The following is a 12319-nucleotide window of genomic DNA, read 5'->3' as shown; positions in this document are numbered from 1 at the left end:
CTCCAATCCCCTCTCTGGGGAAAGAAAAAGAAATCTCCCAAGTCTTTGTCCAGCTTTGGCTGCCCAGACCAATGGCGGTGACAGTCATTACTGAGTGGCAGAAGTGGAGGGTCTGTGCCAAGCCAAATGCACGTGTCTGTGTGGGTCAGTTGCGCATGTGTTTCCTGGGTGGCTGAGAGCACTGAAGGCTGGCGATGTGGGGTGCATCTGATGATTGGGGGTTCAGTCCAGAGCCAAGAGTGGCTGAGTGTTCTCGTTCTCTCCCTTCTCCTCATGTTTCAGGGTCCCGGCTTCAACCACAGACTGAGATCTAATGCAAGAGGAGAGTAAAAGACACAATTACAAATGATTCATGATGGCAACAATTTCAACAACTTGGGTGGCATTCAAATTTTATACTCCCCTTTGCTTTTTATTTAAGACTTTCAAAACAACTACATAGATTCTACTTTTTTTCTTTTTGTATCTCTGTTTATCTTGGTTTTGTTTTTTCTGTGCCACATTTTTATGGAAAGGGTCCTGGAAGTTTGGAATCTTCTTTGCAGAAATATCTTATATTGGTAGAAGAAATACAAGTGTGCTGGCCACAACCTTGTGCCTTGTTACTTGTGTGGCCTGGGGAAAATTATTAACCTATCAGACCCCAGGATCTAAACATTCTGTAGATCTTGAGATGCATAAAGTCAAATTTTGTTGGATCTTCAATAGTTCAAAATACATTTTAGAGCCTTTGTTTTTCTGGGTCATGGGAAACCATCATGCATGATGTGAAGACAATAGAATTTGGAATCAGATTGTAGACTGTGCCCCTTATAAGCTAGGGAACCTTGAGGGGTATTCTTGATCTTTTCTGGGACTTTATTCTCTGACCTATGAGAATAGAGGTAGGTAATAAGAACTACTACCTACCTCCCATGGTGTTGACAAGGACTAAAACTTATAATATTCATAAAGCACTTGGCATGCAATTTTAGATGCAGTTTATGGCATGCTCTACCATCACAGTTTTGGTTGATGGGAGTAGGGATCTTGAGTTTCTGAGGTACCCTTTACTTTGGACTACTAAAGATTTCCCCCCTGGGTTTATAATATAGATTACACTGAGATTATTTTTCAGCCTATAGAAAAGATTGCAAGAGCTCTGCATGCAGTAGGCATTCCATAAATATTCACAAACTAAAAGATCATTGAAAACATTAAGAAAATGGTGCCAGTAGGTTGTTCAAATAAACAAATACACATACTTGGTTAGTATACACCTGATAATGCTCTAAGTGCTTTACATATATTAGCTTATTTTATTCTCACTGCAGCCCTAAGGGGCAGCACTATCATTATCTCCATTTTGTAGAAGGAAAAAGAGGAAAGACAAAGGGGCGAAAAGTCAAATAGCATATGAAAGGTAACACAAGTTGAGGTAGTTCCATTCTCCAAGTTCCACAATGGAGTTCCATTCTCCAACAACAAACTTTATTATGCAATATGTACACTGCTCTGGAGTGTACTTAAGTCCACAGAGCCATTTCAGTGGGGCAGTTAGTGTTCCTTTCACCTCATTGCAAAAATTAATTTTCTGCCTGAAATTCGTATCTCTGTTAAGGATGTATATATAGAAAGCATAAAATTAAAAATTCAAGAAACAAGTCAGTCCAGTTGTCTCAGACCAATTGGTTTCTACTCTAAATATTAATCCATCCAAACAGTCCATGTATTCAGCCCAACTTATATACCCAGCCTAACCTTTAAAGAAGAAATGAGCTCATTTACTGCCAGCATTCTCCTCTCTTTGTTTCCATTAAGGTCCTGTGTGTGTGTGTGTGTGTGGTGGTAGTGGTGGTAGGTAGATTTATCTAAGGAACAGGGGGAAACTGAGAACCAGAAGACATTAATACAAACCTTAGCAAACATGGATAAAAACTGAGTCGCTGGACCACCGTCATAGACCACCCATCTCCAGCACCTAGGACAGCCTCCCTAACTGCTTTGCCCTCCAGGTCCTTATGAAATAGAGTACAGGGCCTATCTCATTTTAAAGACCTTAAAATTGCATTTCCCTTCTTTTTATGGGAATTGCCTTTATTATGCCACACTGCAAGTGAATCACAGCCTCAAAATTAAATGGAATCTTAATGACCCTTCTGGATCACCCTAATAGAAACCTCCAAAAAAGAGGCCATGCAACCTCTCTTTGAACACACCCAACATGGGAAACCTGCTCCTCCTTGCCCCAGGAAGAGCAACTCCACCTGAAAGTTCTTCCTTACATTGAACTCAATCTGTCTTTAAAAAAAAATATGCTTCTGCCTACTGGAGCACCAGAGAACATGCAAATCCATCCCTTCCACATATGACCCATTAAGGATTGAGTATACAGGTAGTGCCCTCCAACTCTGCCCCCACCAAGGCTAACCAGGTTCCTCTGTGCCAAGGTTTCTAAAACATAATACCTGGCACTCTCCTACATCTGTTTATCAATTGGGTGTTTGCCCACAATTGAACAAAAATATTCCTAATGTAATTTCAGAATAGACTGAAATTATTGCTTTCTTTTTTCTATGTACTGCTGTTCAGGTTACCTAAAACTTCATTAGCCTTTCTGACACTCATATAACACAGCTGAAGAAAAATCTGATTGTATATGCAGAGGATGCTGTTAAGCCATTTCTTCCTCAGCTTGAATGTACATGGTTGAGTATTAAATTCTTTTCTTTTTGGATTTGCCTCTTTCCACACTGACCACATCCTTTTGGATCGTGACATTTGTTAGATACCCAAACAATTATGTGTGATTGATTAGGTTTGTTTGCAGATTTTCCCTACCATTATTTTGGGAACAACTATAGGAAAAAAAGTCAACAAACAATCAAATAATGAGTCTTCAAGCAAAACTCATGTATTCACACTCACTCATGCTGAGGAATGTTTGTAACTGTCCTCTGCTCTGTGCCAGGGACTGAGCAAATGTGCAGGAACGAACAAAATGTTCATTCTTTTGTGGAAACATTGCATCAGTTATCCGGCCATTGACCAGGAAGCAGATTTGGGATCCTAGACAGAGAAGAGACAGTTTGAGGGAGGGGACTCTTTGCTCTAGAGGGAAAGGAAGGAAGGAAAAATCTACCTTTCACACAGAGACTTCATTGATAGTTCTCTGCAGGTGACTGAGGTTCATTCTCCCCTTGGTGTAGGAGTCAAATTTAGACCTACATTATTCCCCCTCAATACATGTATGACAGCAGGAATCCAGAATCCGGCTTTCTTACCTCAGCCAGTAAACTGTATCTTTGGTTAATGGCCAGTTATAACAGTGTAACCGAGGAGTTAGGATTTAGGGGATGATTATGATTACTGGATTATTATATAGATATTCCTTCTTCACTTTCTGTTATATTGGAATAGACAGAGGGAAATACCTGAAATCTCTGAACTGTGATCCAGCTGCCTTGATCTCTGATAATGTTTGTACGGCCTTTATCTTAGGCCCTTATGATTATAAAAACCTTGTGACTGACCTTCACTTGTACCTATTTTATCCAGTTTTTCAACTTTAGAGTCTAAAAAACAATCACATCTATCATCATGTTAAGGCCACCATTTTCTTTACATACGTCCTGTGACTATGCATGTAATCAATCTGCACATTCTCAATAATTAGGTCACCTCCAATTACATCATCTGGGGCCACTCGTGCTCATTATTGTAAACTGCCCATCATTTAATTCTATGAAACTATCAGAATTACTGCAGTTCAGGGAGACAGATTTTGGGCTGCTAGGCCATCTGCTTTCCTGCTATGCACCTAATAATTAACTTTTTCTCTCTTTGAAACCCCGTGTCTCAAGAATTTGTCATTTGAGCGCATTGGGCAGAGAACCCACTGCTTTTGATTGGTATCAATAGAACAATTCTGAGGTGCAAATCCTGAAGAACCAGACATACACAATTTTTGTTTTTCCTAGTCTACATTTTCCCTGATTGAGGTGACCATAACCTCTTTTCTTTCAACATGAGATAATTCCATTTACCTGGTCACAAAGAGTGGGGAGAAAAAAAAAAAAACACAGAAAGTGTTCCCTTAAAAACATCTAGTAGCAAAAAATAATACTAAGAAATACCGTTCTTGTCCTCAGTCCCTTTAACCAAGTCAAAATATTTCCTGGGAAGACTAACCAACTGCTCACTGATTGAAAAGAAAAGTCTCCACCACTTCTAAACAGAGGGCTCAGGAAGTGTTAATTTATTAATCATCCAGGAGCTTCGTGCCTTGAGGCTTGCTTCGTTGTCCCATCATCCTTGGTGTCAGTCTCCCCATTCAGTGGCTTTCCCTTCTCACTAGAAGCTTAACACTTCCACTAAAGTAAACATCTCGGACTTTTCTCTGGAACCCTCTTTCCAACACTGAGAGCCAGCTTAACTCCAAGGCAGGCAAGAGAGTGATTTGAGTTACTTCCGCCATCATTGTCTCAGTGGGTAGCCAGCAACCCTAACAAAGGACATATTCCAGCCTTGATAGCTACATTTTGTTTCCCTGCCACCCTCTCCCCTAATCAACATCCCCCCCCCGTCCCCCCCCCCCCCGTTCCCCTTTTTCCTTATCCCTCTTCCTTTCTCCTTCTCCCTTTCCTCACCCCAAATTTGGAAGTTTCCACATTTCATCTCATCAAGGATCATAGCTGCTGTTTAATATTCACTGCCTCCAAATGCAATTAATTCAGGAAAAAAACAAAGTGGAAAACATGACAATGAACCAGTCTATTCTGTAAAGACCTATCATTGAACTGAGAGTTCTGTGCAATACAATTCTGACCAACGTGTATTTTCCAAACCTTTATTTAGCTACCTTAACTCTACAGCTAACAATCACCGAGCATTCTTCTTTCCAACAAACAGCCATTGCCTGGTTTGAGCTGGCAAATAAGGTCACAGGAACACTGCCCTTCAATCCCAGGTATCACCAAGCATTCTTGAGGGTCAGACCTGTAAGGAACCTTAGGCAGCTCAGGCAAACCCCTTCATCAATGGCTTTATGATCCTTATTTGAATTGGGTTCTACCCATTAGTTTTCAGAAACCAACCTCATCATTTCATTAGACTTGGTGATGGGTTGGTTTTGTGGGAGAGCACAGGCCTCTAATATACTAAGGAGCCTAAATAAAGACTTCCAGATGGAAAGATACAAATATGGTATCTTTAAAAGATTCTTCTAAGTAATTCCATCTCAGCCTATAACATCAAGTTTCAGGGGCATTCCCCAGGGGAGATGTAGTTCGCATCTCTGTAGGCCTATGCCACAAGGACTTGATCTTGGGCAACTTTGTTTCCTTATCTCTAAATTGAAGGTCAGTTGGCACCTTCCTTGATGGTGGTAATGCACGTGAATTAAAGCAGATGAAATGTTCAGACCAGTGTCAGCTTTGTATAAGTAGTTATTAGCTTTTAGATCTTATTATTCTTCCCCCTTTTACAGATGAGAAAGTGAAGATCTGGAAATATTACTTTATTTACAAATTTAGCCGCAAAGCATAAATGCAACTCATAGGTCCCATAGCTCCATTATAAAACTACAATAGAGAATTGCATGTACTTGCAAATCCTGTAACCTAACACTAAATGAAAGATGAACATTTTAAAAATGAATGAAAGACAGGTATTTTAAAAATTCAAAATAAGAGATGAGAGGGTTCCACATGAAAGCTAACTTTATTACCTTGCTTTATACCTTGTAATTTTTAGAAGTGACATGAAGATTTCCATCGGATTAATAATTAGTGTAACTTTTAGTCCAATGTGCTGATAGTTGTTTTCAATTTGGTTATATAGCTTTTTTCCCCTACTATAATGGCTTCAATAACGTCCTTGAGAAGGAGTCTTAAGAAATATCTATGACATATTCTTCTGTTCAGCTTCCAAATTCTTCATAATCAGCATCACCCTTGTTGAGAACAGTTATCATTTACAGAACAGATAAATAAATAATTAAAAAAAAAGATAAGCCCGAGTTTTTTCATACAGAGCAGCAAACTCTTCCCTATCAGAGTAAACAAATAAAAAAATAAACCTCTCTTTACTTGGACAGTACAATTTGCCACAACTCAGCTGAACTGGAAATATAAAGAACCCAGCTGATGAAAAAGTATTTCATCACTCTTTAAATGAACTGTTTTTAGAGTGAGACAAACATTCAACTCACAGTTTTTGCCTGTGTGAAGGTAATAATAAGTTAAAAGGTTATAACTGATTTCTATTTTAAAGTGATGGCTTTGGGCACTCACTACCCAACTTATCACAAGGAAGAACGAGCCAAGAGAAATCATGTGCTCCTTCAGAAAGGAGAGAAGTAGGTTGTTTTAGTGGAGTCTGGCTCACGTAAAGTGGGACTAGAGCTGCACGGTTCAATACAGAGCAACTAACCACACATGCTGAGGACCTGAAATTGGGCAAGTCTGAATGGAGATTGCCTGGAAAGGTAATTTACACACTGGATTTACAAGATTTAGTTGGAAGAAAAAAAAGTGAAAGATATCATGAATATTTTTATATAGTTACCTATTGAAATGATAATATTTTGGATATGTTAGGTTAAAAATATTATAAATACTAATTTTGCCTGTTTCTTTTTACGCCTAAGGTGGCTCCTGGATGATTTTAAATTACACGTGCGGCTTGCATTTTATTGCTATTGGACAGCTCTACAACCTGCTTTTTAGTTTTTTGCATGGGCAGGCACCAGGAAGCGGCTACAACCTGCTTTTGACTGAGCCTAGAATAAGATACCTGATCCCCACTTAGAGATCCACAGTCACCTGAGAGAACCTCAGTGACACCATCACAAATATCCTCACTGTCCTTGTGGTCACTGCTTTCACTGTTCTGAGCCCTTTACATGTATTCGCTCGTTTAGTCTTCACACCGACCCACGCAGAGCCCCATATGGCATGGAAGCCATGTTCTAAGTATCAATTCTCGCTTGAATTCCATCTAGAAAGCAACTTCATTCGTTTAGATTCCATTCATTTGTGGTCACTTAGATGATGATGAAAACTTACCTTTCATTTAATGTGTAAAGAAATCAATAATATGAACAAAACTTCAGAAAGAGATTTCAGCTACTAGAAGAAAAAGCCATAAGCTCTTTGTGAGCATGTTGCAGCAAAATTAACTTTATGTTACAACTTCAAATGTGTCTTGCTGTTTGTTAGAGCAGGCCATTTGCAAGATGGGATGGACAAATGGACAAGGACGAAGCTAGAAATTAAGTGTCCTTCTCATTACCCCATGTGGGAGGTTGAATTCTGTGCCCCAATAAACATATGTTTATAATCTTAAATAGCACCCTTGTGGATGAACCCATTGTAAATAGGAAAGGTTTTTAAGTTAAGACGTGTCTCAAGAGAATAAGTGTGGGTCTTAAGTCCAGATTATTGAAGGCCTTAGAAAAAGAACCGGGAAGTCAAGCCAGAAAAGAGAGGACAGCACCAGGTGACAGAGGCAAAGATATAAACCAAGGAATCACCAGGACTGTCAGCAGCCAGCACCACAACTCTAGACTTCGGGGAGAAAGCGAGCCTTCTCAATACCTTCATTTTGTATTTCTTAAAGCCTCAAAACTATAAGTCAATAAATTCCCACTGTTTAAGTTAAATCATTTCATCTATTCATGAGAGCAAACTAAAACACCCAATCACTAACTCACACTGGGGCATTACACTCAGCTTCTCTGACCCCGTATTTCACATGTAAAATGATGGTCTTGGAGAAGATGAAATGTTTAACCCCAGGAGCTCATGAACTCTACCCGACTAGGGCACAGACATCATTTGTACATGAAATCATTTGATTTCAGTATCCAAAGTTCTGCTACTGAGACTTGACATAATATAAGTGCATTTGCTCAGAGTTGAAGAACCTCTCTACCTCAGCACTTGTTTTACCTCCTTCTAAACAGAGAAACACTCTAAAAATGATGTTTTTTTTTTTTACAACTGGACAGGCTTGGACAGCCTTCTGAAAGTTAATTTTATCCAGTGTATTTAGGTTTCATGAGTCCAACAGATTTACCTTTTTGAACATTTTTCACTTCCATCAGCTTCTACATGTTGACTTCAAAGCTGCCAGGCGCCACCTGATAACTAATACCCTGTGTTGTTGTTAAAGGGTTTTATTTTGTTAAAAATATTTTATTGCTACAAATTATCTGTATGCAGGTCAAAATTTCCTCCCTTCAATCTAATCTGTAGCCAGCAAGAGTGTTCCAGATGTGCACAAAATTTCCAGTCTGTGTACAGGAACTCTTTGCCGCATCTGAAAGCAGTTTGAGGCTGTTTGGGAAAGAAGACTTCAATATATACTTTATTTGGATATATTTAGAATTGTCACCTACAGGCGAGTTTCCCAAATCCACAACTCTTTATCATATCATCATCATCATCATCAACAAGCACTTACTACATGCCAGGCTCTATATTAAGTGTTTGACAATGATCTTCTGAGGTGGTGTTGCTAACCCCATTTTGCAGATGAGAAAACTGAGCCTTAAAGAAGGTCATTAATTTGCTCAAGAATCCACAGATGTTTGTGGGTCTGAACCCAGATCTGACTCTATCATCTATATTCTTAAACACTCTGCTGTATTGTACAGGCATGCCTATGATGTGAGAACCCAAAGGACACATTTTCATGTCAGGAAATGTGAATATTCAATTCTCATAAAAGCATTTCTCATATTGGTTTTGATGAATCCAACAGTTAACATGATCATCTATTATTTATAAAAATTTTATTTTAGGCACAATAAATAAAATCAGAAAAGAAAATTGTAGGCCTTCATTTGGGGGAAAAGTGTGCTTAGAAATTATAGGTTATGCAATTGGAGCTTCATCTATAAAGATCTGGATTGTATTTCAAAATATTCAAGCTCCTTTCTACTAAATGTTCAGCATTCACCCAAATATCTGGGGAAAATATCCAGAAGTACAGTCAATACTGAAAGCTGATTAAAGTGGGAGCAGGGCACAGATCAGACTTTGAGAACAGAGGTCAGGTGCCAGAAGGCAAATTAGTCCAGGAACTTGGAGATGACCAGGAAGAAAAGGGAAAAAGGGAGCCAGAAAAGTTCCTGGTGGTCATGGGCAGCTGCAATTGGGCATTTCTGCATAATTTATTTACAGAGTGGGTCATTGCTGTTTATGAAACTGTGTATTCTTGTCATATTAACACACCCACCTCAGTTTTTCACCTGTAAAATAAGGATAAAATATCACCACTTTTCTCCACGGGGTTATGAAATATAAAAGATACGATAAAGGGCCTGGAGCTCTTGGAAGGAGATGTTATTTAAATGGAAAGTGTTTATCATTTTTTACTAACACATCCCAAGCATGATTCTTTCATGAATAACTCATGTTCTGCCTTATCTGATATAACGAAAGCCAAAGAATGCAAATTTAGAAAGCAGATAAAGAGCAAGCAGTAGATTATTTACATTACAAAATAAGTTTTCTTAACTTTATTAAGTAATTTATCAAAGAATTCCTTTAAGGAGGGTAGCCCTCACACACCTGAAAAGTGAGAGTATTCGTGCGCCATCCCCAGATCCTTAGGGAGAGCCCAGGGAATCAGAAGAAGGTCTGTGGAGGTGCCAGGACCTGTTCTGTACCCTCACTATCATTTAATAATCGCTGTATCTGGTTAAATTTTGAGGAATGGAATGTGCTGCTACATGTGTTTTGGTGTGGGTTCAGATGGTCTGAGAGGGTCCAAAGTAACCTTAAAATCCTACATTGTTAACCTACAGATGTTTCTGGAAAGCTTTTTCCTATACCAATCACAACTTAAAGATAGCAACCCAGCAAAGGGCTGCAGGTGTTGGCACCACCGTCTCTGAACAGAGCCACTTTTCATTGGAACAAGACATGCACAAACAGCTGTCAGTGAGTTTCCGAGCAGTCCTAATTGTCTTCCTCCCTCTGAAACTGGTGGCGGCCACCTCAGCAGACTGAACTGAGCATGATGTTCTGAAACAGGCTGAGACGTGCCAGGAGCTGCCAACAGCTGAGGCAAGGATGATGTCTCTTTACATCTGCAGGATGAGTTTTAAAAGGATGGCTACTGTTCCCAATAAAAACTTCTGAATCGCTTTTTAAATCAAATGTCAGTATGTCGATGGGTCATCTTCAATATCACTAGATGAGTCTGAATATCAGCTTTCTTCCTGGGTGTTTGTATCTTTCTCACTTGGGGAGTTTGGAGAGAGCACTGTGTATGGAAAGTGTCTTGGATAAAGTTGCTTTTTTGTTTTTATTTTATTTTAAAGTTGCCTTTCAATTGTATCTAATGAACAGAGTAGAATTTGGGCAGGCAGGGGTGGGAGCAGACATTCAAGATCGCTGCAGTAGTTTGAACAGAGGCAAATGCCCAAAGAAGGTGCCCTGTAAACCAATGAACAAATGAATGAATGAAGGCACAAATAATGTGAGAACAGGTGTGACAAAGGAGAGCATTTGACTCTCAATGAAGAGACCTGAATTTAAAATATTTTTCTGCTGAATAGCTCTGTGACCTGGGATAAATCATTTAAGCTCTCTGTGCCTCAGTCACTTTTATCTATAACATGGGTATAAAAATTTATACCTTTGGAACCACTTTTCATCTGTTTTTTAAATCAGCCTTTTTTTTTACTTATGTTTTAAAATTCTCAAAACCTGAAAGGCCCAGTGTTCAGTGACCCTCAGAACAAGCCAGGCTACGCCAGCTGTCCTGTCCTAAGTGGTGGCATGTGGGAAACTACCAGCCCTAGGCCTCCCAGAGGTCACCAGCTCGAGAAATGCGCAATCTCAAAATCGGCATTTTAACAAGATCCCAGGTGCTTTGTATGCATATTAAAACTTTCCAGGCACTGCTGTGGAGCTAACTCTGCCTGTCTGAATAACCCTGGGTCAGTTTAGATACCTTCTTCCTTCTAGGTTCTCCTGAAAGGAAGCTCGGTTCCACCTACCTCCAAAAAAACAAAAAAAAGCTGTGTGTAAGGTGTGACTCAATGAAATTAATTTCTGATTCTATTTACTACCTTACTCAATATCTTAAAAGCTTAAGAGTTAAAAAAAAATGCCCAATTTTGATTACTAGAGAATAGCTCTCTGATTAGGAAATTCTGACCTCACATAGGAAAATACCTTGGAGAAAGAAAAACATTTCCGAAATTCAAAGTGGGGAAACTGAGGCCACCCAGCTTTCTTATTCCACATTTTGTCAACGTTCACATCACCCAATAAATATAAATAAATTACATATAAATAAATGTCTATTTAGCATATACCTTTTGCTGTATGAGCAAGAAGAAAACTTTGCACTTCAAGGGACTCACGTGGAAGAGACAGAAATTAATGTTTGTAAAAAACACCCATCTGTCACATCCTAGAAGCACTCAATCAACAAAGTGACCAAGACCCAGGCGTCAAGTCAACAGCTTGCACACAGGTAAGAAACACCCAGGTGCTGGGCATTGAAGCAGATCTCCCATAAAGACACTCAAGTTTTAATCGTGTCCCTGCGGGTGTGACCCATTTGTAAACAGAGCCTTTAACAATGTTATTAGTTAAGGTGTGGGCTCACAGGTGAATAGGAACTTCAAAGATCCCATTTTGATGAGGCCAAATTGAATCAGGGTAGCCCTTAATCCATAAAATGGAAGTCCGTATAAGGCTGAGGAAACTTAGACGCAGAGAAAACCACGAGAGGAGACCAAGGGGACAGATCCCCATGTGATGAAGGCAGAGATGCGAGCCAAGGAACCCCAAGGATTGCCATAAAGCCAGACCAGAACGCTACAGACTCCGAAAGAAAGCATGACCTGTTGAGACCTCAATTTTGAACATTTAGCCTCCAAAGTCATGAGACAATAAATTTCCATTGTCCATACCAGCATATTGCATGGTACTTGTCATAGCAGCCCTAGCAAACTAAGTCATCCGGATCATCAGAATCGTGCCTTATCTAATCAACAAATATTTAGTGAGCACGTATTAGTTCCAGGCATTAGTGCCGGGACACAGGACAGAACCAGTCAGATGAGCCTCTGTTTATGCAGCTGGTAGGGGATGACACAATGAACATGTCAGCAAATGAGAAAAAACAATGTGCTGGGAAGCAAATGGATCAGAGCAGTGAGACAGTGAGGGCAGGGAAGCGATCCCTTATGAGGATGCATTTCCAGCACGGTGAGCCCCAAGAAATGTTCTGCCTCTGAGGGTCGAGCGTGCCCACAGCATTGTGTCTCCCCCTGAGCCAGAACGCAGCCTTCCTTCCCTAGACCCAACCCACA

The 12319-nt window shown here is 39.8% G+C and overlaps 1 protein-coding gene across 1 annotated transcript in view; it reads right to left on the bottom strand.

Moving 5' to 3' along the window:
- Nucleotides 1-158: 158 nt before the first annotated feature.
- The window catches only part of CLVS1 (clavesin 1), a 171420-nt gene continuing 159259 nt past the window's right edge, over nucleotides 159-12319 (bottom strand). Inside the window, exon 5 of the mRNA XM_077163202.1 lies at nucleotides 159-310. Within this exon, the coding sequence (XP_077019317.1) occupies nucleotides 223-310 (88 nt within the window). The 3' untranslated portion in view covers nucleotides 159-222. The remainder of the gene's footprint in view (nucleotides 311-12319) is intronic.

The sequence above is a fragment of the Tamandua tetradactyla genome, chromosome 6, assembly GCF_023851605.1.
Source record: "Tamandua tetradactyla isolate mTamTet1 chromosome 6, mTamTet1.pri, whole genome shotgun sequence".
In the NCBI taxonomy this organism is placed as follows: Eukaryota; Metazoa; Chordata; class Mammalia; order Pilosa; family Myrmecophagidae; genus Tamandua; species Tamandua tetradactyla.
Note: the sequence above shows the minus strand (reverse complement) of the source record. Positions and strands in the feature narration are given on the sequence as shown.